The sequence below is a fragment of the Myotis davidii genome, unplaced genomic scaffold (genome assembly GCF_000327345.1).
Source record: "Myotis davidii unplaced genomic scaffold, ASM32734v1 scaffold184, whole genome shotgun sequence".
In the NCBI taxonomy this organism is placed as follows: Eukaryota; Metazoa; Chordata; class Mammalia; order Chiroptera; family Vespertilionidae; genus Myotis; species Myotis davidii.
The window spans coordinates 6,426,895-6,453,285 of record NW_006297021.1 but is presented as its reverse complement, the minus strand read 5'-3'; the positions used below and the strand labels follow the sequence as shown (position 1 = coordinate 6,453,285).

Below are 26,391 nucleotides of genomic sequence, written 5' to 3'. Positions count from 1 at the left end.
GTTATGGCAATAGGCTTCCCCGCGGGCAGAGCCCACGTAGGTCTCGGCTGATTCCAGGGAGGAGGGGGCTGGGGACCTGGCTCTCCGGAAGCTCTTTATACTTAAATTTATAAACAAATCATTAGCTTAAGTCATTCCTTTTTTTTTTTTTTTTTTGGTAAAACTTCAGAAACGGACTTCCTGACTTCAAACTGTAGCCATTGAGCGCATATAGAATCTCTTACATTCGCGCTCAATGTGAAATGGATTATTATCTTTTCCTAAGCACGTTCTGTTTTCAGAGTAATCTCGCTAAAAACTAAAGCTCCAGCCAGCCGTATGTTTCCTCTCCCTAAAAAAGCCTTGAGCGAGTCCTTTCTCTCTACCCATACCTTTGAGAGCAGGACTGAAAAATAGACAGGCTTATGATTATGCCTCTAAGGACAAGCTCATTGTCCTCTAAAGGCAAGCGCCCTTTTAGTTACAATTTTGGTTGTAGAATATCGTTTATTTTGTAGTAAGTCATAAAGTGATTTTTGCAGTAATACATTTATATTACTCTACTGATGCACTGACCCAAGGGGTAGTTTTAAACATTTTTATTCGTATGTGTACTTGGACATAAATGTGGGTATATATTTATGTTCAAGCAGCTACATAGAGCCATGCTTTGGTTCTGTATGCTTTATACTTAAGCAAGTCTCGATACCTTTTTATGCGATTTAAAGAATGGCCCTGCAAAGACACTGCTGTCAGATGAGAACACGGGTCCCTATTGCCAATTTGCCTGTGGCAATATGGACAAGTGTTTATCAATTAGGTAAGCCCTTTTTTTAAAAGCATATAATTAAGCTTCCGGGTTGCACAGATATTCCCTTTCAGGAATTCCTAACTAATGCAAGGCAAGTTCTTAGAATTCTAAACGTGTGCGACGGTGAGGCCCGGGCAGGCTAAATAGCCATCGCAGGCAGTGAATAAAGATAAACTGAATTTATGTAAGGAAAAGGGCCTGGGGGATGGGGATAGCCAAAGGGTAGGGCTACACAGCACTGAGCCCCAGAGTATTGGGTCTATGATGGCAGCAAAAACGTACTTAGGACAGTGCAACAAGGAAGGGCATAGGAGAAGCAACAGGAAAGGGCTGCTTTGGCTCACTGGGAAGTCAGAGATAAGGGGGCCATCGAGGCAGGTTCAGGGGGGTTAGCCCAGGACGAGCTGCCGCTGCTCATCGCTCCCCTGGTTGCAAGTCTCATGGGGTCCCTAGAGGGTGGGGGATACGTGCCTGTGGGGCACGGAGAAGGGGAAAGGAGTGGCGTGGACGTGCTCCGTGGAGGGTTCCTGGTGTGCTCTTTCAGGGTCTTGGTCTCCACTGTAGCTGGTCCTGAGGCAGCCACCGTGTCACTTACCTGGTATTGCTGCTTTTCTGGGCCTGGAGCTGAAATGCAATGGAGGCCTAGACGTTATCTTTAGGGAGGAAAAGTCAGGGGGTCTAAACCGGATGACCAGTGATATGCTAGGGGAGGAGAGGTTACTCTGGAGACGAGGTTCTTGTTTTCCCAGTTTTGCCCCTTGCCGGGCATCCAGGGCCTTCTGCCCTGGTGTATTTCTCTCCCTGGCCCATTATCCTTGCTCTGCTCACGTCTGTCTAGCAGTGGACTGCAGTTAACATAATGGGACATCTGTGTGATAAATGTGCCTCCCTATGACATCCTTTTCCCTTAAAACATGCATGAAGTCTGATAATTATTGTTAACTTCCTGGTACATTTGTAAACTTGACAAGGAAAGGGATTTTGTGAGTAGTTTTTAAAGCTTTTCTCCCTTGACTCATGGTGCACGTCTCCATTGCTCATATTGTTTCAGAAAAAATATTTGTGTTATATGGATAGCTGGCTTACCCTTAGTAATGGACCCAAAAGCTTTCCAGGAACTGAACAAAGCTGGTGGAGCAGAATCAGTACTTGAGGACTGTGCCGCGCCAGCTCGACCAGGTTTGGTGAGTCTGAGAGGGGGCGGTGAAAGATGGAGAAAAGACAGGCAGAAGAAGAAAGCTGGGTCTGGGTGGACATTGTCCTCTCTGATGGAGCGCTAACAACAGCGCCACACCCTGAAAGCTGTGTCTTCATTTTATAGCCAGATTCCAGGAGGCAAAGGAAGGGCGTGGTCAAGATGTTTACAACATTCTCTCGTGCTTTTCAAATCTACTCAGTTACATGCACCTGAACTCTATCAAGCCCACATCACTCATCGACCTGGGACCACAGGTTCAGACCGTAGGTCAAGCTTACCACCATAGCCTTGGGCTATAATTGTGCTGGGAGAGCTTTGCCCTCCAAGCTGGGACTTGCACGTGGCTTTGCCATGAGAGGACCATGCCCTCTCATTAGTCCAAAGCTTGAACCTGTCCAAACACTATAGTCACTCTCCACAGAGAACAGTGTTTTATTGGGAAGTTACTGGAGTTTTTAATAAACATGAAACCAGTGGGATCAATTTTCTTAAAAGGAAGATGGTCTAAGATGCATATTCACAACAGGCACTCTTGTAAGCAGCGATAGTTTCACTTAAGTTTATTTTGCAAGTAAGTATGTTTCCAGAAAGAGGATGTCATTTAGAGTGAGAGTTTTAAAAAAAAATATTGAATGCTGACTGTGCAAGCCACGTCCCGAGTGGTTCAGGGTTCGGGATCTGGAGAAGGGCCGCATGCAAATGACAGAGACAAGACGACATAATAATTTGGAAATATTGGGGGCTAGGCAGGAAGCCCAACGCAAGGGGAAGGACTTCCACAGGTGGCCAGGCCTTGCCAACCTTTTCTTCAATTTTGGATGCACATATAGCCCTTAGGCAGGCAATTCCGGTAACAGACAGAGTATCTTGAAGGTCAGTAAGTATTAGTAAAGATTTACTCTGCAACTAAATAATTGGAGCATAGCTCTGGCCCTTGCCAGGGCTCAAGGTTCTCCAGCGTTCCGGGCTTCTTGTTTACACTTCTCTGATAGTGAAGACAATGGGTAGCCTCCAACAGCTGACTACGTGACCAAATGGACTGTCTTGAAGACTGAGGAAGCATTTGTGAGGTAGTCCAGGAAGGTCAAAGGGTCACAGAAGGCAACCTAAAAGAGCTCCCACTGGCCAAAGCAATGTGGACAACACAATAATGTACTGTTGGGTTATAATTCAATAAAATAGATATCCTTAGGTCTATACTGTTATAAATGATTGAATCGATAAAGAAATGAGAGCAAAAAGACAACTCTTCCTCACAAAAGAATTCCAAACTCTTCATGTAGACACAACCCACTCCAGGAAGTGGCGAGAATCCTCCCCCACCTTGCCCTCTGGAGTGTGGGTTACACATAATGACTTGCTCCCAAGGAGTAGAGCATGGGAAGGGAAAAAAGTAGTTTTATAGCAGAGAAACCTGTGAAACACTTCCTTGGCCAGATAATTGTGAACATCATCAGTGATCAGTCACGTTAATAGCGTGTATGAAGTGGTGAGAAGGTCACTTCACCTCTTGTTCTTCTTTCCTAAAGAATGTTACATGTCTAGGATCAGACATTTTGAAATCCTCTAGTTCAAACTACTGATAACCCAAACTACAGGTGAGGAAATTGCCTCTTAAAAATATTAAGTGACTATTCCAAAATCACAGATACTTAATTGCTTTTCCCCGCCTAATATACTGAATTATCTCCCTTTCCTGCACTTCCTTCTCATTTTTAAAAATATATATTTTATTGATTTTTTTACAGAGAGGAAGGGAGAGGGATAGAGAATTAGAAACATCGATGGGAGAGAAACATTGGTCAGCTGCCTCCTGCACACCTCCCACTGGGGATGTGCCCAAGGGACCTTTTAGTCCAAAGGTAGACGCTCTAGCCACTGAGCCAAACCAGTTAGGGCCACTTCCTTCCTATTACTGAAGCAATTTATAATCCAAAATAGTGTCATAAAATTGTAGAAATGAAACTTTCCAATCACACTAAAGCAGTAGTTCTCAACCTTGGCTGCGCATTAGAATCACCTGGGAATCTTTTTGAAATCCTGATTTCTGGGCCTCATCATTAGTAACAAAGAAACAGAATATCCGGAGGATGAGGCCCAGAAATCAGGATTTCAAAAAGATTCCCAGGTGATTCTAATGTGCAGCCAAGGTTGAGAACCACTGCACTAAAGGGGTGCTGAGTGCTCTTCACCACCAATCAGGAACCTCCACTGGAAGCTTGCTCCTGATTGGTGAAGGCCCGCTGTAACTATAGAATGCGGAGGAGTAAACAAAAAGCATACCAACAGCCGAGTTTGCGGTCTCACTCTCCTCAGCCTAGGCCAACCTGGACGCCTTCATCCCAGATGAGGTGGCCCCTGCATTTTTTATGAAGGCTCTGATTTTCCGTTGAACCGTGATCTGTCTTACAGCATGGCAGTCCAATACAGACAGGAAGATGAAACTGAGCAACACAGCTAAAATAAAGCGTATTCCCAGGTAGGACAGACAAATGCTGTGGTGTGAAATGGATTATTAGCCTGAGATTCAGGCTGATTATTAGGATTATTAGATGAGATTCAGATACAGGGCAATAGGAAGGTACTAGAGCACAAGAACTCTACCTATGGGCAGTGTCACCAAATCCTACTAGTGGCAGCAGCTGTGGTGGGTGAGGTGACCCGTTGCAGCAGGTAAACTCAGAGAGAGGATGTGCGGAGAGCTCTCATCATTAATCCCCTGCTGTGGAGACAGGCATGGAGGATGGTTGTGCTGCTTCTCATAGCTACAGAGGGCCCTGGTTTCCTAAGAAGGAATATTCACCACCAGGGCTGGTCGTTTGGGGCCCTGCCCCTAGAAATGTGGGGAGGTTGCTTTTCCTGAGTGCCAAGTGGGGATGGGAGTGTCTTTTCAAATTTTTCTGGAGGAAGATATTTCTATCTTATTTTTTATGTTCCTTCACAGAATACACGTGCAAACAGGATGCAGTTGACCAGTGAGAAGCTGCCCGAGGACCCCCTCTCTACCTCTCTATCCCAGGATGCTGCCAGGAACTACAGCTTCTTCCAATGGACAAAGGACAAGACTGGTACAAATTCTGATAATATTTTCACTAAAAGTTCATCTGTACACCAGAGAAAAAAGAGACAAGAAATATGAGTCTTACTGTTGTCAAGGAGGGGGTGAACTTACAGCCCTTCGTAGCTTTCCTGTGGGAATATGCGAAATTGCGATTTCACGCATCTGGTAGCAGATCATCAGCGGGGAGGCTTCACGGAGCCCGAGCCTGAGTTTACATTCAGGGGTTTAGGACCCTCGTCTGGAAAAGGGAAGCCAGATGGCTTGTCTGTTAAGGAGGACAATGCCATACTTTACTTGAAATTGGCCTTTAAAGCCACCATTTTTTTTCTATGGTCTTTTAAAAAATTAAATTGGGGGTGGTTCGCTCATTTGATTAGAATAGCTCTACTTAAGCCTCAGATGAAGAATTTCACTCGCCCATGGATGACTTTGCCCAAAGAATTGCACACAGACTGCTTGCCAGAGCTCCTCCTAGTGGTAAACTGGGTTACTCTGAAAACCAACCAACAGATATTTCTTGATTGTATGAGGCCTGGTGTTAGGGCCCATGATAATACTTTCTCTGTTAGCCAAGGAGGAATGAGAACTAGGAAGGAAACTCGTGTAAAGTGTCAGATGAATTCTGTATAATTGGTGACTTGAAGAGAGAAAATTCATATTGTGTTAAAGTTATAATTCTTTACCTTTCTTAAATCAGACCGTTACAGCCATGCTAATTTGGTGGATCAGGCATTGCAGATCTTGAAGGAAAGAATAGTAAGAGGGGATGCTATGGCCTATTTCCTGCGAGGTCAACTATATTTTGAAGAGGTATCAGTCTTTGTTTATTTGTTTTTATTTCATTTAATGCTGCTGTTAGACCCTCATAGCAAAATATCTCCTACAGTTCCTTCCTTTGTAATATCAGGGAAATTCTGTCTAATTCCACAGACTATGGTTGTGGCTTCAAGTGTGATATGCTGGTATCAGTTTAAGGAGCTATCTGGGCTTTCTCCATAAAGACATTCTAATGAAAGTCATTTATAGGAGACATCCTATATAATAAAAGGGCAATATGTAAATCAACCGAACAGCAGAACTACTGGTCGCTATAATGTACACTGACCACCAGGGGGCAGATGCTCAATGCAGGAGCTGCCCCCAGCCCGCAGGCTCTGATCAACCAATCAGGGCCTGCCAGCCAACCTCTTGGTCCCTTCCCTGGGCCAGCAGGCTCCGATTGGCAAACGGGAATCCAGGGGTGGGTGGCAGCAGGGGGTGGTGCTGGCTGCCAGCAGCCAGGGAAGATGGCCCTGATCGCAGGGTAGGCCTAGGGACCGTACCCATGCACGAATTTCATGTGCCAGGCCTCTAGTTTGGGTATAAAATTAAAAATCTAATGTTTACATTTTTGCCTAAAATATTTAATATCATCTAAAATATTTTCACTCCATTGTCAGTAATATAGCTTTAGTTCTTCACTGAGCCTGAGGGAAGGTGTGAAAGGGACCAGCTGTCTCTAATCCCTCAGCATCCATTGAATATTTGGGCAGCTATTCACCTATAACCCACTTACTCTCTCTTCTTTTGATGGCTCCTTCATTCATTCTGGCAACAAGTATTTGTTGAGGACCAGTCATGCCCCTGTAACTGAGAATAGCACAACATAATGGTTAAGTGAAGGATCTCTTAGCTTTGCACATAGGTTTGAATATGGCTCTATTGCTTTTTTTTAAAAAAAATTGTTTTATTGCTTAAGGTATTACAAGGAGTACTACATATGTCTCCTTTTTTTTTCTCCTCTGCTCCTTGACCTTCCCCTGGCTTCCCCTACCCCCCAGTGTCTTGTGTCCATTGGTTATGCTTATATGCATGCATACAAGTCCTTCGGTTGATCTCTTAAACCGGCTCTATTGCTTTTTAATTGCTTATCCTTGGGCACAAATCCTTAACCTCTTGGTGCCTCAGTTTTCTCATCTGTAAAAGGGGGGTAATAATGTGTGTTTCATAGAACTATTGTGAGGATGTATTAATTGTAAAACAGCGCCTGGCACCTAATAAGTGCTTCATAAGGCTTCACTAGTATGTGCTATAAAATGAAGAGGGAATCAGAATGGCCCCCATTTCACAAAGGTTACCGTCCAGAAGGGGAAGAAAATGAATATATGTATAATTAAAAATAAGGAAGAGTACTAGGAAAGGAATTAACTGTGTACAACAATAAAGAATAACTTAGGCATAGGGTAGAAAGACCTGTTGTTGAAACTAACATTTGCAGAAGAGGAAACACAATGCAAACAGCCAGTGGAGTGTGTTCCAGAGAGAGAACAAGTAACACATTTCGTCGATGAGAAAGTTTTGAGATCTAAAGGAGACCAGTGTGGAATAAGCAAGGCAGAGATGGCTCCAGAGGAGCATTGCTTAAAACGTAGTAAGAAGCCATTGGAGGGTTTTCAGTGTGTGGTGAACGGATTAGAAAGCAGGCATGGAACTAGTTCAGGGTGAAATTACACTAGTTCAGGCAAGAGAGGTTGGTAATCTTGACCAGAGTTGTAGCAGTGGAGATGGGTCCTGGATTTATTCTGGAGACACAGACAGTGGCATAATGGCCTGCAAAACAGAGACTGGGGAAGAGTGAGTATTGAGGCGATGACCAAGAGGTCAGTTTTTGGACATGTTACGTTTAAAATGCCCATTAGTCATCCAAGTAGACAGATTTCAAAGTAGAAACTTACATGTTCTCGAAGGAGAAGTTTGGGTTGAAAGTGTTTATTTGAGAACTTCCAGCGGTATATGGTATTTAAAATAATGGAAACTGAAAGAACTTTCTTACTTTCCTTTGCATAGTCTAACTTCTCCAGCCCTGTCACATCTAAGCCCAACATTAGCCAGAAAGGAAAATTAGTCTTAACAGCTCAGTCATTTACTCACTGATACGTACTCTTTAAAATAAATAAATATTTATTAGGATTTTGGGGTAGTTTTTGTTTTATCAATTGGTTGATTAATGACAGTTTATGAAAAGAGAAATTTAATTATTTTTGTGTTTTCCAAAAGCTGTTTTTCTCTGGCCTGCTCTTCCTAATAATGACCTTCAATTCAGTAAAAGACTCTCTTTCTACCACTACAAATGATTCATTCTTTAGTGTGAGGCGTTTTCATGGTGGATTAAAAAATATAAAATCCCATATGAGTCCCTCACACCATAGCATGTTTGTTACCAGATTTGTCTAACTGCCAAGGAGCCTTACAGTGATGATACAGAACATGTGGGTTTTTGTAGGAAGTATGGGAGGAAGTTAATTTTCGAGAATCACATGCTTGTTTTTCCATGTCTTCTCAGCTGGAAAACCGCAAAACTGAAGGACATGAACCATAATAATAGTGGATGTTTAATAACAGCCAATGTCCTTCATAAGGATATTCACTACTATTAAAAAAATAGATGAAGCCAAGGTAGCAGAATGTTATTACAAGAATTTATGTGGCAGTTATGCAAATTTTTATTGTATATTCTCAAGTGATAGCCTGTACTGTCCCTTCTTGACCTACCCGCAGGGTACGTCAGCATAATGTGGACAGAGGGCAGTTCCCTCCTTACTCTGTGTAGAGCAGCGGCCGCCAACCTTTCGGACCTCATGGACCATCGGTTGGCGACCTCTGGTGTAGAGGAACATATAAACTACCCTTAAGTATAAGGTAAGAATCAGGGTCATCAGTTACTATGAACATGAAAATGTTTTATAGATAATATTAAATATTTGGGGCAAAAATATAAACAGATTTTTAATTTATAGTGTAAGAATAGATTTTATACTACAACTAGAGGCCCAGTGCACGAAATTCGTGCAGGGGGAGGGTGGGTCCCTCAGCCTGACCTGCGCCCTCTCCAATCTGGGAGCCCTCGGGGGATGTCCTACTGACGGCTTAGGCCCACTCCCCGTGGTTCTCTGCTCTCTGTTTACTTGCCTGCCTGTCTTATCTCTGGCTCGCCTCTGTGGCCAGGGGCAAGCAGGGCCCTGGTGTCTGCTCGCTGCGGGGCCTGCTGTTTGCTCTCTGTCTCGCCGCTGTGGCCAGAGGCAAGCAAGGCCCTGGTGTCTGCTCTCGGTGAGGGGTAAGCAGGGCTGACAGGACCGGACATGCCAGCAGTAAGGCTGAGGGGATTGGGTACCGCCATCTTGTGGCTATGTGCGCCACCATCTTTGTGGCGGAGTGACAATTAATTTGCATATTACCCTTTTATTAGATAGGATGTCTCAAATCTTCTCTGAGGCTTTGGTCCCAGCTCTGATATTTCTCAGACTTCAGGAGTGGTGGGGGAGGTGGCAGGCTAGATTGAGCAGTCAGCTAAGCTGTCATTTCAAGAGAGGATTGGCAATAGGCAAGAGTAAGAGTGAAAGCCAGACTCTTACCTAAATTCCTACTGGTCACTTCCCTCAGTTGCCATGTTTAGGTCTATTTAATTGACTTTATAGTGTGTTGACTGTTGTCAGTGACTTAACTTGCAAAGTCCATAAATTTGTGGCTGTCTTTTCTTGGTTTATTTGGTGCTACTGGCTAGATTTGGGTGGGAATTAAATGACTGGGATTACTTTAAGATAATAATAATTCAGCATTTCCTGTGAGCTTGCAGGGATGGTATGAAGAAGCACTAGAACAGTTTGAAGAAATCAAGGACCATGATCATCAAGCAATTTACCAGCTGGGCGTAATGTATTATGATGGGCTGGGGACAGCTGTAAAAGCTGTAAGTTATTGATTTGTTCGCAGTGTTTAAGATTTCATTGTTAATGGATTATGTGATACAATTGAAATTATTCACATTTTAATCATACATTTCTATCCTTATAGTTCAGTAATCTCTAACCTTTTAGTATTCAAAGGATAGCACTAGTCATTTTTCATTTGTGTGAAAAACAAAATTTCTTTTTTGCTCCTTCTTCTTGCTACCATTAGATGCCAATAATTTTCTCTTTTAATATGCTTTTCTGTATTTTCAAAGCTACACAAACATGGAAAAAAAAATCTAGAAAATAAGCAAAAAATAGGATCATTCCAAATTCTGCGGTCAAATATAAACATTGTTATTATTTTAAATTATGTGCTATTATGAATTGCCCCATGCAATAAATTTGTATATATAAATTTTATATAACATTATTTAGAAGTGACACATCTGGTATTTGTACAGAAGAACTTCTCTTGTAAAGCATACTGAAATATTTAGGTGTGAACTGTACTGATATTTACATCTGCAGATAACTTGAAACAAAGCAAAAAAATAGAAGCAAATATAGCAAAATATTACTGATGATTTATATGGTAGTTATACAAATTTTTGTTGTATATCTTTTCTACTTTTCTGTATGTTTAAAAATTTTATATAAAAAGAAAGAAACTCATAATTATTGCAGCCATCAGACAAATGTAATTAATCTAAATTTCCTTGTTGAGAGTAAATATGTACTTAAGAAAATGACATGTATTTTTTTAGTGCATCAACAAAGATGTTCAAAGAAGCATAGAAACACATTAAAACTTAGTGTAGAAATTATAATCCCATAGCAATAAAGCTCTCTTTAATATGAAAATCATAATTCAGAGCCTATGTGTGGCAGATGTCATAGCATCAGACCACATGAAGGAAATGTGCTAAAAAATAAGTTTACAAAATATTAAATTTAATTTCTAGACATGATAGATAATAGTCAGTATATAATAGGTAAGTTTTATAAACTATGCAGCATCCACACCATAAAATTCCTAACATGAAATTTTAAGACTCCTTGTTTGAGATACCAAAATTGAAAATATACTAGGCATATATGTTTGAGCACAAAGGAAATCATATTAAACAATGCTCCCACCCAAAAAAAATAAGTTATGTGATGACAATTTCACTCATTCCTTAAGATTTAAATAATCAGAGCTTCAAATTGATCTAAAATATTCAGGTTTATGTTCTCACAGTCACTTCTGCTTTTCTTCTTCTTTCCAGATTTTTAATCTATACTCTTCATCTTTGTGGCCGTACCATTATCTCTGCCTTGGCATAGGTCACTGCCTGTTGTCTTTGATGACTTCATAAAACAGGATTGCGCTTGTAGCATTGCTTCTAACATGGAGGACCACACTGGATCCCACATAGTGAACAACTTGAACTTGCTCATCAGTCATTTCAGTTGCCATCTATCGAGCACCTCTCACTGGCTGCCCCACCTCACAGGATTCTTCAACTTGCTGAGGTCTCTTCCTCCCTGACCCTTTCCCCTTTCTGTGTCTTCTCCCTTAACCCCCTCCTTTGCTGATCCCCAAATGAATTTATCCCATTTTCTCACACAACGTCGTTTAGTCACCTCTTCGTCTGCCTTCCTTTCATTCAGGTCACTGTTCCATGCACTTCCTCCGCAAGGTTTTCTGTGGCCATTCTTCAAAGACTTGATGATGGTCTCCGTTGTTACTGCTTAACTTCCTTCTCCCTATTGGAATGTAAGCTCCTTAAAATTAGGCGGTTTTGTCTGTTTCCTCACTGCCGAATGCCCCAGGATTTACACCAGTGTCCGACCCACAGCAGAGCCTCCAGTGTTGACTGATTAACCGTGGCCCTGTGTTGGCAATGCTGCTCTCAGGGTATCGCCTCAGGGGCTTTTCAGAGAACTCTCCAAGAAAAGTTATGGTGGCAGCTGTTAGGATAAGAAAATATTTGCCTTTGTCAGAAACAAAATCAATACCCATTAAAAGAATATAATAACCAAGTAAGATTTAGCCCAGAAATTTAATAATTTGTTGATAAGAAAATCTATGAATATAATATACCGCTTGAATAGCCTGAATAAAAGAAATCATATGATGGTTTTAGCATATTGAAAGTTCCATAAAACTCAATATTTATTCATAATAAAAATTTAAAAATTTTAAAAAACAGTACTAGGAAGTATTTCCTTAAAACTTCTGCTCTTGTCCCTAATTCATTCATACAGCCGCCAAAGCCATCTTTTCAAAATTCAAATCTGATCATGTCCTGTCCGTCCTTATAAACTTTTACAGGCTTCCATGTTGAAGATGAAAGGGGCATAATTGGGCCTGTTCCCATGGACAGCCAGCTAGTTGGCCATTTACTTGGTGAAGTCTTTAGTTTCCAAACCAGTAACTGCCATTCCAAACCCTCACCAGGGATCCTGTCGCCTGGCCACTGCCATCAGTGGGCTTCACTGGGCCTCGAGAGGCCAGAGCACATGTCTCCATCTGAACTTGGTAGCGGAATGCCACGTGGAACCTTGACTTCGCTAGGTCTGCCAGGCTTCCCAGCTTTATCATATTGGCCACCACACAGAAATGTGTGCCTCTCTGGTCATCTGTCTTCTTACCTGCTCTTGACTCCATATTGCTTGCCCTCTCCCTCTCCCAGCTGCCTTACAGCTGGCAAGTAGAGGCCCCCAGATCCTCAGCCTTTCTTCAGGCTACTTTCTTCATTTCCTTCCTTTATCAGAAACGTGGTTGTCCCACAGGCAGCCCTCTAGTAGAGAACCCTCCCTCCTTCATCCCAGTGTACCGGAGTGCTCAAAGGTGGAGCTGGCATTATTTCCATTCCCCAGCTCACTTTCCACCCCAGCACAAAGTACCTACTTTTACGTTCAGACCAGCTCATTGCTTTTCTAGTTCTATCCATTTCTTGGCTGTTGGTCATTCCCTAACATGAACCTGAAGACTGGCTCTGGGATTAGTTTTCCTCCCCGTATGGTCCCATCGTTTTATCTGACACCTAAACTAAGAACTGAGCAGTAAGAAGGAGCAACCATGTAAGGCTACCAATGGGAGGGTTTACCACCACTTCACTTGGCTACCATTAAGTCCTTGCTATCCAGGTGGAGGAGAAATGGTAGATACCTACCTCATGCACTCACAAAAATAAATCCATATAACCTGGGGCTCACGAAAAGTAAAACACCTTTATTTTCTCATCTACTGTGGTACGTAGATAGCAACAGCACTTGGAGAAAGCAGTGAGGGATATTGCAATATATAAACACATATTTGATCGTCAAGTATTATTTTTTTGGCAGTGTTTCAAGGCTTGCGTGTGATGGCTGTTTGGAGGGTGAAAGCTGTGTTGGTGGGCAGGCGGTCTCCTGTGCACTCTGTGACTATGTGGATGTCTTAGGAACATTAGCACATTGGAGGTACATTATCACTGGCACACTTAGGGAACAGTGTGCTCGGAGAGAGAAGACAGCATTTGTTTGGGCCTCACGTATCCTGTGAGAATTACAAACGTGAGAGAAGTCACAGCTGTTTTTGCACTTTGATCCATTCCAAGAACTGTGCTGATTCCGAATAAGGCCTAGAAGCGGAGGGAGGAGAGGAAATTGGAAACCATATTGAAATGTAATGCAAGTCTGGAAGCTGTGAAGTGAGGGAACTGCCTTATATCCCAGAGCTCCCAGGATGCCTTTCCAGGCGATGGCCTTTACTTCTTTCCTTATTTCTAGCCCTTCACACCCCAGGACAACACACCGCGTGGGCACAGAGTCAGGAATTATATCATGTCAGAGGGTGAATGCTTTACAACATTATTGGGAGAAAGAATTTAGTTTGGGTAAAACTAAAATCTGGGGTTTTTTGTTTGTTCTTTTCCTTTGTGGAAGGAAAAAGGAGTGGAATATATGAAGAAAATAGTTGATTCTCCATGTCCCAAAGCAAGACACTTACAATTTGCAGCTGCTTACAACCTTGGAAGAGCTTATTACGAAGGAAAAGGCATTAACCGATCAATTGAGGACGCTGAGAGGTACTTACCTGAGAATGAGTGTTGGTCTTAATCATATGCTGAAACAGACAACCACTTGCCTTGTCTTTCCCTTCCAGACTTTGGCTCTTTGCTGCGGACAATGGGAATCCAAAAGCCAGTGTGAAGGCTCAAAGTATGCTAGGGTTGTATTATTCAACGAAGGAACCCAAAGAGCTAGAAAAGGTAACGCTGATCTGTTTAAATGTTAGCTAGAATTCTATTTAGATTGTCTCACTATTTTTCTTTTAAAAGAGGGAGATAAGGAATACGGTTTTGAATCTCTCTGACATTTCTTTAAAATGTAAAGAATGTAAATTTTAAGATCTCAAAGCTCATTCCATCCTTTACTCATCTATGAGTGCCACCTTCCCTGCCTCTACCAAAGGGGACCCTGGATGTGAGAGAACTGGTATGCTATAAAAGCTACACAGACAAACTTACTCCATGAGAGCTTCCGTAGAGTCCTGAAATAAAGCCCAAATCCTTTTCAGTGTGAATAAATGATGACGTTCGATTTGAGGAACAATGATACTAGTAAGTAAAATATACTAAGAACTAATTGAAAATTAAATCCATTTAAGATTTTTATGGAATTATAATTTCTCTCGTCACCATGACTGAGATATTTTCCAAAAAACCTTATAGGGAAAGGAAATGTAGGGCTGAGTCCTACTTGTAAGAGGCTTTGTGGACAAACTTGTAAGAGGCACAAAACAGTCTAAGACCCTCCTTGGACAACTGAGCAGCCGATTAGCTTTTGAACCAATTCGCATCCATGTAGCTGAGTATTGGTCAGATGTTTCTGGCCCCCATGCAGCCTTTACCCTTGGTTGCCTTTGACCTTCAAAGTCCCATCTAGGCGATCCACCTGAGCTCTGACTTCCTGAGCGTCAACAGCTGTCCCTCCCCGCGGTGTCTACTAGCAGGTTTGTCTCAAAGCCCTGCAGACACCATTCCAGTTTCCCACCTTCTGGATCCTTCCGGTGGAAAATCTGAAAATCCTGAAACCCAAGACAGCCGAACTCACCTGCACTGTCGTCAGGCGGGCTCACCTTACACACTTTCTCTCTAAGGCGTGAAATTGATGCTAGCCTGAAATACCTTGAAGGGGCTAGAACTATTTCCTAGAGATGGATTAACAGTACTATCTTATCATTAGAGACTTTTTTCTTTCTGGTATTCCCTTGTAATTTCACCTTGTGAGTAACAAGACAAAACTGCTTTTGTAAAGGCATTTTATTGGCATTCAGAAGCATGCGGCAATGGGAACCTGGAATCCCAAGGTGCCCTGGGGCTCATGTACTTCTACGGACATGGCATCCAACAGGACACGGAGGCTGCCCTGTACTGCTTGCGGGAAGCCGCGGAGCGTGGAAATGTCTACGCGCAAGGGAACCTCGTGGAGTATTACTACAACATGAAGTTCTTTACAAAGTGCGTCGCCTTTTCCAAAAGGTAAACAAGCTGGGTGAAGGTGTTCTCAGAAACACCGGCTGCATGTTCTGTGCCAGGTGTGTTCGCAGGACTTGCTGCAATACTGTAAATGATGGCTGTTGAGGGCTGGAAATGTGGCCAGTGCAACTGAGGTCTGAACTTGTAATTTCATTGGATTTTAATTAAGTAGCCCCATATCGGATAGTACAATTCTGTACCATTGGTTTTCAGGATTTCAGTGGTATTCGCTCTGTACACCAGCTGAGTGAGTTCAGCAAGTTTCTTAACTTTTGGGGGGTATCATTCGCTTTATTTATAAGAAAAACATACTTCTGCAGGATTGTAAAAAGATTGCATATAAAGTACTTAACATGGCTTGGCACAGTAGAAATGTATATTAAATATTCATTTCTTCCTGCATCCTTAGCCACAGGTTCTCTAAATACGTAATTGAAATATAGCTTGATTAGGGCTGTAAAAAAAGAATAATGGTTAAAAGACTCCCAACACATACATCTGATAAAATATTTGGAAATTTCCATAAAACATGGAACTTTCTTTTTTGTGAGCCCATGTATTTTCCTACATTTACTTACCCAGCATGTACAAAAGCAACACACACACCAGGAAAAACAGCTGTGGCTGTCCCCTGGAGTGGCACAGGCCCATGTTGATGCATTTCCCTCCAATAATGCCCCTATGGAACCCGCGGCTCCTTCCCTCCCAGCCCCCCGGGAGGCAGCCACGACAATGGGGGATGAATCTGCTGCTTCTACCCTCACCTCCCAACATCTTGGCTTCCAGACAGCAGGTCACGTAAAGGTGTGATCACCAATGTCCCAAATCCCCAAGTGCCCATTTGATTAAAATGAAGATTTTACAAAGTTCTTAAAATCTTTGAAACTTCACATTATTGTCTACATTCCTATTCTCCATACCATTAGGGTTAACGTGATTAGATCTCATTTTCACACAATTCTCCATATCTGTGTCTGGGTTACACAGAATGAATTTTTTTTTTAAACAGCAGCACAAGCAGGCGGTCCCCTTATATTTTTAAATATCTTTTTATTGATTTCAGAGAGGGAGAGATAGAAACATCAATGATGAGAGAGAATCATTGATCAGCTGCCTCCTGCACGCCCCCTACTGGGGATTAAACCCGCATCTTGGGCATGTGTCCGTGACCGAAATCGAACCCAGACCCTTTAGTCCACAGATTGGCCCTCTATCCACTGAGCCAAACTGGCTAGGGCTATATTTTGTTGTTGTTAATCCTCACCCAAGGATATATTCCCATTGATTTTTAGGGAGAGTGGAAGGGAGAGAGAGAGACAGAAACAGCCACGTGAGAGACACATCGATTGGTTGTCTTCCGCACCGCCCTCCGCACCCCCTCAAACCACCCCCCACCACCACCACCAGGGCCAGGGATTGAGCCTGCAACCCAGGCATGTGCCCTTGACTGGAATCGAAGCTGGGACTCTCAGTCCACAGGCCGTCGCTCTATCCACTGAGCCAAACCAGCTGGGCCAGAATGAATTGTTTTTATTGACCATTTTTAACCAAAGATAGATGTGCAAGTTTTTTTTAATGTGCTTTCTGGTCTTATGTGAGTCAAGTCCAAATTTAAGGTCCATGTTTAAATACATGATCCAAAGAAATAGAAAGTACTTTTTTTCCCCCCACTGTTGAAATCTACAGTGATGTTAAGTTGAAAATATTAACATTATAAGGAAACAACCTTTCTTTTCCGTTCTAGTCATTTTCTAGGTTATTGAGCCCAAGGAGAGCAATCACGGGGAAGCTGTAAAGCAGTCACTCTTCCCGGTATTAACTGTGTTGTTCCCCTTTCACTGCACAACAGCTTTGTTAAACAGGTAGAAATGGGGAAATCATTTCAGACACAAGGACAATGTGTGGACATGTTGCTTGTGAAAATGTAAACCATAACTGACATCCTCTTTATTTCACAACTTACGTCCTCACAGGGTTGCCGACTACGATGAGCAGCAAGACATCCCGACGATAGCCCAGGTCACGGACTGTCTCCCGGAGTTCATCAGCAGGGGCATGGCCATGGCCTCCTTCTACCATGCCCGGTGCCTGCAGCTTGGCTTGGGGACCACAAAGGATGAAGCAGCCGCTAAACAATATTATTCTAAAGTAAGTGAGCCCACGAACAAGCATAAATGACTCCGAGGCTGCTTTTATGGATTAGTGTTCTTTCCTCCTTAGTTATTGTAGAGATCATCTCTGTCTATGGAGAGGCTGTCAGACATGCAGCCAAGCATGTCAGACTCACGGTTGGCGGGCCACATGCCTTATTGAAGTAAACGAGGCATATAGCCCGCTGGCCACGAGTTTGACATGATGGTTAGATGATCCTGTCAGATTCTTAGCGTGATTAGAAGTCCTGTATTATTCTCTCTCACGCTGATGCTTTCAGGCCAGCACTAAGACCTCAAAGCCAGAATATTCATGCCTTCTTTCACCCAGAAAAAAGGGTGAGCCTGTATCCTCGTTCTAGTACCTTAATGAAATGTAGTTTTTCAAGAAAGTTTTGTATACATGACATCTTCCACTCTGAGGTGAGGAGGAATATTCATGCGTCTGCAGCAGTCAGTTAAAATAAGCCTTTTCATGTTTTAATCCATGTGATTTAGTCAAATTCCAACAGATTTCAGGTCTGAAAATCTAACAGCTGTTAAAAGAGGGGAGGGGTGAGTGAGGGGTGGTAATAAAGAGTAACTATATTTTTTCATATAAAGAAAAGACAGCCCTGGCTGGTGAGGCTCATTTGGTTCGAGCATCATCCTGTACACCAAAAGGTTTTGCATTCGATTCCCAGTCAAGACACATACCCGAGTTGTGGGTTCAAGCCCCAATTGGGGTGCATACAGGAGGTAACCGATGGATGTTCACTTGTCTGTGTTTTGAAATCACTAGGGGTCTTTCAAAAATTCCAAAGCCCAGGCCTCATTTCAGAGCAACTCAATCTCAGTCCCCGGAAGTGGGGCACTATGTACTGAAGCGCCTCAGGATGCCAGTGTTTTGGAAATCCTGGCAGGCATGTTTGCGAACCCTAAATTATGTAGACATACAATACACAAATACAACCAACCTTTGAGATATTTATCACTACATCATTCTGTTAGTGTGAATAATAGTTGTCTTTTCAAAAATCTGAATGTTCGCTGTATTATACCGATTTCCACACCAAGTCAATTTCAGAGTGCATGCTGTCCTTAGTATCTTTTCTAAATAAATATAAGCTGAGACAACGCTGGGTCCAAACAGCTTGCAACCCTCGAACGATTTTCCACGTGGTGGGAGATAATGTCCCTGTTACTCAATTGTGACCGTTGTATTTTATGGGAGATACTTGAACATGGAGAACGTGCAGGTGTCGGAAGCCAGAGAGGGTCGGGAATCCTGTCATATGAAGCATGACCAGAGAGACTTCCATTCAGAGGAGAGGACGGAGGGGTCCTGAGCGTGGTCCTCCTGACTGAAGGGCTGTCCTGTAGAAAAGGAACGGGGCGGGGGCAGAGTTCTAGCCCCTGCAGTGCACCGAGGGAAAAGCTATGGCCACAGATGGTGCAGGGACAGGGCTACAGTCAGGAGACCAGGCCTGCCGCCTCCTCCACCTCAGGGCTTCTGTGAAACCAGCACTGTACCTTCTCCTGAGACCTTCGACGACTGCAGCACGGGGGGCGGTGGGGGGGGGGGGGATTTTAGCTTAATATAAAGAACAACCTTCTCATACGACTGTTGAGGAAATGATAACAGTTTTTCCTATAAAGTGGATGCTTCTTGCCACTAGAAGCAACCAAGCAAGTATCTAGTGACCAGCTGTCATGGGTCTTGAAGGGACGGTTTCTGCATGGAGTGAGGACAGGATGAGATCACCTCTGACGTCGCATCCCAGTTCGTCACATCCTATGAAATTATGCACTATTATGTATCAGTATTTACTTTAGTCATAATAGACTATATTCTTTAAAATCATTTATAGATGCTGCTGTTCATATAATGAGGTAACCATTTTGAGGCTAAAGGTTCATGCTTTCCATATTACTTAATTGTAAGACTGCATATCATAGAAATGCTGTTATTATCAGAACATAAATTTCCTTTATTCTTCACACAGAAAATTTTCTCTTTTTCAGATGATAAGAGCATGGGTACTTTTAGTATGTTTTTTTTCTTTTTTAACATACGCTACTTTGAACTTCCCTAATTAAGAAATCAGAACAGATGTGTATCGTAATTAAGAAACTCCCTTGAGCCCTAGCCCGTTTGGCTCAGTGGCTAGAGCATAGGCCCGTGGACTGAAGGATTCTGGGTTCAGTTCCAGTCAAGGGCACATGCCTGGGTTGCAGGCTCTTGATCCCCATGAGGGAAAGTGCACGAGGCAGCCGATCAATCATTCTCTCTCATCATTGATGTTTCTATCTCTCTCTCCCTCTCTCTTCCTCTCTGAAATCAATAAAAAAAAAACCCTCCCTTGAAATTCATTGTATTTTACTATTCTTAAAAACAAACCAAAAGTTGTTAAGGAAGAAAGACCCAATAATTCAAAATGTATTTAAATAAGTGACTCTTTGTCTTTTATTTTAAGGCTTGTCGTCTGGATCCTGCATTGGCAGATGAACTTCACTCTTTACTTATTCACCAAAGAATTTAGACCATAGTGCATTTCAACAAAGATCATGTGTCCTCATACCTTCAAATGTATGTATTTTGATAACAGCTACATCTGGTTATTTCCTGCATCTCAAGTTACATTATCTTGGTTTTTTTCCTGATTGCATGTTACTTTCGTTCTTGAATTTGTATTTCATAACTTTGCAATTTGAAATGCAGCTATAAGCTCAGATTGCTGGATGAGTCCTCAGAAATCCAGCTCTTAGCCTCTGGACTGGCCTACACCAACCACACCAAATACCGAAAACCATTCCACAAAACAACTACCTTCAGTGTCCCAAAAGACTGAGTGCAGCCTTAGTTTTAATAACTTCAGAAGTATAAATGCTACCACTTATAAAATTTTATATATGAATTTTGAATAACTTTGTCATTTTAACTTATTTAAATGTTTTAATTTAAAACTCACAAAAATATATAATAAAAAAGAAATTTAAAGGAACTTTCAAATAATGTGTGTGTTTATTTTAATTTGTGTAGCACTTAAGCTTCTGAAGTTATTAAAGCTAAGACTGCATTGAGTCTTCTGGGACATCTTATATTCTCAAGAGATTCTTATAAATAATTAACTTGGATGATTTATGACAAACTTTAAAAACAGTGGGTTTAAGAAATTGCTTAGACTCTTGCAACTCCTTATCTTAAATATCTTAATTTAATGAGTGAAAAACTGCTCTATTCTTGCTACGACAATCAAAGCAAGAAGTTTTCTTGGTATTTCATTTTCTACATTTTAAGAAACCTAGATATATTTAAAAGGAAGATGAAATGTGCAAAAAATCCCAGTGAAATCATCAATACAGAACTATAACTAAATATGGTTAAAAATTAAATGAGCTCAAGAGGCTTTCTTTGTATCAGTGACATTAATGAGGGCAAAATTGACTGAAAAATTGTAGAATTCATATGCAGAAGACTGCAGTGGTATACATCTGTGAAACAAGAACACTGAAAACGATGTCTTAAGATGCCTTACTATCTTCTTTGTAAACATTCTAATGTTGCTAATTTTAAAAATCAGGTCCCTTCCTTCCCTCCTCTTCCTCTTCCCTCCTCTTCCTCTTCCCTCCTCTTCCTCTTCCCTACCTCATCCCTGCCCCTCTTCAGTTCAGCTCACATCCCACCTCCTTAATGCATCCTTTCAAGCACTAATTAAGCTCTTCTCATTCACAGCAATCATCATATTTGTCATATACTCATTCTTGTCTGGATAAAGGGCAGCAGACTTTATATTTCCTTGCAGAAGTACTTACATGCACAGGGTTTTCTACAAAAAGGGTGCCAGAAGTGTTGCAATCTCTCTCTTTTTTTTGAGATACAAGTGTCTTAAACATCACAGAGCTCTATGCTTTGTTTTTATATTTTATTGCTTCAAATGCTTCAAACTATGGGAAATCTTTGGTAAAAATAAAGACAAATTTTCACAAGAACTTTACATAAAGGATAGTACAACAATGTTCTTCAATACACATGAATATAGGAATGTTCAAAATCCTCAGTGAGGAAATTAGCTGTACAGTATTCACAGTTCTTCATTTTAAAACAACTTTTCATAAATATTTATATTTCCTAGGTTCTTATCACATTAACAGTTATATTTCAACTTTAAAGTATTTATATTCTTATTAAAATATCCCAATAATTAACAGAAGTGGTTTTTCTGTTGCTACAGCCTCAGTCTGCTTATTTCACATGAAACTGGAGGGAGGTCACTAAAATAAAAATCAGTGTTGTTCTCAGTGAAGCCCTCTGTGGAAAAGAGGAAATGGTTCATGTCTATGATCACAGACATTTCGTGGTGGTTTATTCGTGCAGACTCAAACCTGGCCGGCTCTCAGTGGGTCCCCATGAGCTCTCAGCTCAGGACACAGTTCAATCAGCAGCAATTCCATCAGCACCTGAAACAAGAAAGGAGGAGAAAAGAGGAGGAAACGGTGTTTTCTCTCTAAGTGTTTGCTCAAATATCTATGTACATACAGTTGGAAAAAAGTCTAGTTTTAGGCCTGGGATTATTCTCAATGAACAAGTTACTCAAGGAGATGGAATCCAGTTATTGTGTGGTCTGTTAATCAACACCACCCCATCAGCAGTGTTTACGGTACCACCTGTGATCGATGGCGGCCTGGCAAACAGTTTGCTTGTTGACATAAGAAAACCAAGCAGCACGTCACAGGTCACAAAGGCAGACAGTGTGAGGATGAGAACAATGCACCCACCAGGGGGATGTTTTCCTGTCTTCATGCCACCACGTTTAATAGGCAGACACACGAAGTGAAGCAGAGAAAATGGGGGCAGAGCTACAAGTAATATGAATGATGAAGAATACAGAGATTTTATGTGTGAATAGAGTGTAAAATTAAAGAAATAGCCCTCTGGTGGGCTTTACAGTACTCACATATAACAGATGCTTATTGGCTCTTGTTTCTTGCAGCGCATTGAATATTTTTATTATACCATGACGGGCATTTTGCTGTCCAACAAGGTTCTGAAGCATATCTGAAAAATTAAGTGTAGATGCTACACTGTTATTGATCGCGTGCACAATGCGTAGCTGTTCAGTGAAGGAGATATTACATGATATGTACACAACAAATGAAGGCACTGCCTTGGCCAGTGTGGCACAGTTGGTTAGAGTGTCATCCCAGACACCAAGTACGTCAAACTTGCGGCCCGCAGGCTGCCTGCCTCGTTTATTTGGCCCATCTTAGCCTTTGAGTTTGACATGCTTGCTGTACACCAAAAGGTCGCCAGTACCATTCCCAGTCAGAGCATATACCTAGATTGCAGGTTCAATCCCTGGTCGGGGCATGTATGAGAGGCAATCGATTGATGTCTCCCTCTATACCCCCCTCTCCCTCTCTTTTTTTCCCTCTCTAAAATCAATAAATATATCCCTTATTATAAATAATAAGGGAAGGGAGGGAGGTAGCGAGGGAGGGAAAAGAAAAGAGAAGAGAAAAAAGCCTATGGCTTGAGGAACATGACTGATCAGTTCTTTTCAATGTTTAAAGAGGAAAGATTATTTAGAATTTTTAAACATAAGGCATTTATACACACTATAATTTTAATACAGTGCTACCCAATTAAAAACTAAGTGTTCAAAACACTATACTTTTGCCCTGGCCAGTGTGGCTCAGTGGTAGAGCATTGGCCCATGTACAGAAGAGTGGTGGGTTTGATTCCGGGTCAAGGACATGTACCTGGGTTGCAGGTTTGTTTCATGGCCTTGGTTGGGGTACATGCGGGAGGCAACCAATCAGTGCGTCTCTCTCACATCGATGTTTCTCTCTCTCTCTCTTCCTCTCCCTTCCTCTGCCTAAAAATCAATAAACATGTCCTTGCCGGGACCGGTTTGGCTCAGTGGATAGAGCATTGGCCTGCGGACTGAGGGGTCCCGGGTTCGATTCCGGTCAAGGGCATGTACCCAGTGGGAGATGTGCAGGAGGCAGCTGATCGATGTTTCTCTCTCATCGATGTTTCTGACTATCTCTCTCCCTTCCTCTCTGTAAAAATCAATAAAATATATTTAAAAAAAAGAAAGATGAGCATAATTGATCAGCATATTTAAGGACAAATTTTTCAAGTAGTATCATCCAGAGTCTATAAACAAATGAGCACTTGGAGCATCCAGAATAAAATAAACATGTCCTTGGGTGAGGATTAAAAATAAATAAATAAATGCTCTGTGGCCTGAGGAACATGAATGATCAGTTTTTTCAAATCTTTAAAGAGAAAATAAGATTTAGAATTTTTCAACGTAAGACATTTATACAAACGATGAGAGGCCTGATGCACGAAATTCATGCACGAGGGGAGTCTATTTCTGAAAGGACAGATGATGTCCTCAGCCCAGCCTGTGTCTTCTCATAGTCTGGGACCCCTGGCTCCTCACCACCCACCCGTTCGCTGCTCCTTACTGCTAGGCTCGCTGCTTCTTAGCGCTACTGTGGAGGCAGGAGAGGCTCTTGCCACCACTGCTATTCTTGCCAGCTGTGAGCCAGGCTTCTGGCTGAGCAGCGCTCGGGGGAGCGTACTGACCACCAGGGGGCAGCTCCTGAGTTGAGCAGTGTGCATCATAGCGACCAATTGTTCTGGTCATTCCACTGTAATGGTCGCTTAGGCTTTTATTATATAGACTAGAGGCCCGATGCACTAAGAGTCGTGCAAGAATGGGCCTTCCTCCCCCTGGCTGCCGGCACCGCCTTCGCTCCAGCTAGAGCTGCCTTTCCGCCTTCACTCCAGCCTGGAGCTGCCTTCCTGCCTTCGTTCCAGCCAGAGCCTTCCCACACTGCCCAGAGGCCCGGAGGCTGGGGTGGTGAGGAATGCAAATTAACCCGCCATCTTTGTTGGGTTACTTTACATACTCACTCCTGATTTGCTGGTGGGCATGAAGGTATGGTCAATTTGCATCTTTCCTTTTATTAGTGTAGATCATTTTAATTTTGATACATTGCTACCAAATTAAAAATTAAGCATTCAAAAACTGTACTTTAGTAGAATTTTTAAAGCAACATATTTATTATCTGTTCCAAAACATTCTTCTAGTTTAAGTATCTATATAACCAGTATTGTTCTTATTAAGATTTTCAGTATAATGTCTTAGCAAGGGGCAAGACATGATTTAAAAAGTGTGATTATTTTTCACTGCAAATAGTGTTTCCCGACAGAGCTGAGTGAACCCTCATTAGGCTAACGCTCCCTCTCTCTCTGTGCCTGCAGGTGAGAAGCGGCCTCACCTGGAATGTTTTCTAGCAGCTTCTGCTGGGCTCTCTGCTTTGTTTCCTGGCTTTGTTCTTTGCTTCTGATTTTGGTCGGTGGTGCCAGTTTCCCATTTGGCCAAAAAGCATCCCGGAAAACAGTGATGTAGTACACCAGCATCTGCTCGCTGAAAATCCAGTTCACTGTGTCCCGAATTTGTCTTTTAAGAGAAATATATTTCTTGGATAAGATTTAAAAAATTTTTCATACTCTGTTCTCAAAAGGCATTTATCAATTATCAATGAGTAGGTTAAGACAGCCTGGTCTAAATGTTTGATGAATAAACTAGGAATGGCTTTTTAAGCTCTGGCTCTGAGTTGGTTTCTATGTTGGTAATCCTGAATGTCCGTTCCTGGAGCTTGCATTTTCTTTGGTGCTGACTTCTGTGGTATCTTTCACTGAGAGACTGATTTGTCTGAAGCTTGCAACTGTCCTCACTGTGCTCAGAACTCAATATACCGATTTCTCCACGAAGTGCTATCAGCTGGAAATGTAAGTCACTGAAAGGCGGTTAAAGTGCCTGAAACATCCCGAGTCCTGAGGTGCTGTGGCAGGTCACCCGGGCAGAGTCCTGACCCAGGGACTCATGGCACGTGCTCACGAGGCTGGAGAAAACACGGGCACCCCTCTCACCACAAGGTGGAGGACCCGAGAGATACACTCTCTCCAGCCATTTCCAGTTTCTGTGGGAGTGAAAATGGGCACGGCAATAAAAGGCTTTTATCTGCAACCAGGTCTCCCACACAACCCTGTTTCATCAGTTATCAGTCAATGTCTAACCAATTACAGGGCTGCTGTCAGGAGACAAGTAACCGTAGTTGAGAGAGCCCGAGAGTGGTTGTTCATTGGGAATAGGAAGTCTCTTTGTTGAAAAGGGGGAAAGAATCATTTTATAAGTTAGTGCCAGAAAGACCTGAAATTTCAAACTCAATTCATGAGTAATAAATTTAAAAATCGGACTTACCAACCCGATTTTTAAAGGGACAATGTAAGGTTTTGAGACTGCACACAGTAACCAGTCACTACTAAAGTCTCCCCTCCACTGGGATCACAGTGTTCATTGTTAGCACCTCTCATTCCTTAGAACTTAAATGCAATGCATATCTAGACCAAATAAAGTAACTGTATTAACTTAATGGGCTTATGATTTAAGAGAGCCTGCCGCCCCCACCAGCCTAAGAAGAATCTACATAACAAGGCAGACGCCTTGTTTCCTGTCACCTGCCTTTGGTGCTACATGAAGAAATAAATAAGAACATTTCAATTTGCAACTTAAAATTGGGTAAGTGACTCTCACCAAAGGCCATCACCTAAGTCTTTTCTATCAGTTTAGGTCTGACTTTCTATCAGCCAAAACCACAGGAAGCTTTTGAAGCAATCCTGGTATGTGGAGTTAGAGTTGTACAGGCAGGGACTGCTGCTGATTTCTATGAGACATCATCAGCTAAAGGCAAAAAAGCAAAGGACAAGGGGGCAGGGCCTCCATATTCCTCCACCTGAAAAAAGGTCACTGAGAGGAAGAGCCTGGACAGCCTACAGGTGCCTCTCCACCAGCCCACTGAGCTCCCTGCCATTTCAGAGCCACTGTCTACGGAGGAGCAAGAAAAGCACGAATAACTTGCTGAAACTGAAAATAAAGACACATTGGCAGGTCTGAGTACTGAGGACAATAG

At 42.3% G+C, this 26,391-nt stretch overlaps 2 protein-coding genes and 1 long non-coding RNA gene across 6 annotated transcripts in view; 1 reads left to right on the top strand and 2 right to left on the bottom strand.

The window, feature by feature from the left end:
• The first annotated feature begins 6 nt into the window (after positions 1–6).
• Positions 7–25,907, top strand: LRP2BP (LRP2 binding protein). Of its 2 annotated transcripts, XM_006772673.2 has the most exons (11): positions 7–799; positions 1,868–1,974; positions 4,933–5,056; positions 5,747–5,859; positions 9,662–9,775; positions 13,674–13,816; positions 13,894–13,999; positions 15,048–15,271; positions 17,242–17,416; positions 19,875–19,987; positions 25,077–25,907. In XM_006772673.2, the coding sequence occupies exons 1-10, from the start codon at positions 709–711 to the stop codon at positions 19,938–19,940; spliced, it is 1,263 nt and encodes a 420-aa protein (XP_006772736.1). In that variant the 5' UTR covers positions 7–708; the 3' UTR covers positions 19,941–19,987; positions 25,077–25,907. The 2 variants fall into 2 exon arrangements, with proteins under 2 accessions (XP_006772736.1, XP_015425261.1); XM_015569775.1 differs by lacking the exon at positions 25,077–25,907 and having other exon boundaries at positions 19,875–20,061.
• LOC107184500 lies at positions 6,547–7,814 on the bottom strand. Its single transcript, XR_001515350.1, has 3 exons — positions 7,764–7,814; positions 7,540–7,652; positions 6,547–6,678 (listed from the first exon to the last, which is right to left on the bottom strand). It is a non-coding gene; the product is annotated as an uncharacterized LOC107184500 (long non-coding RNA).
• SNX25 (sorting nexin 25) overlaps positions 21,305–26,391 on the bottom strand; it is an 89,549-nt gene continuing 84,462 nt past the window's right edge. For 2 of the 3 annotated variants that reach the window (XM_006772676.2, XM_015569771.1), the window contains 3 exons: positions 24,697–24,878; positions 22,356–22,456; positions 21,305–21,858 (listed from right to left, as the gene is read on the bottom strand). In XM_006772676.2, coding sequence (XP_006772739.1) covers positions 21,778–21,858; positions 22,356–22,456; positions 24,697–24,878 — 364 coding nt within the window. In that variant the 3' untranslated portion in view covers positions 21,305–21,777. Of the gene's footprint in view, positions 21,859–22,355; positions 22,457–24,696; positions 24,879–26,391 lie in introns of those variants that run through there. The other variant, XM_015569772.1, reaches the window with a different exon arrangement.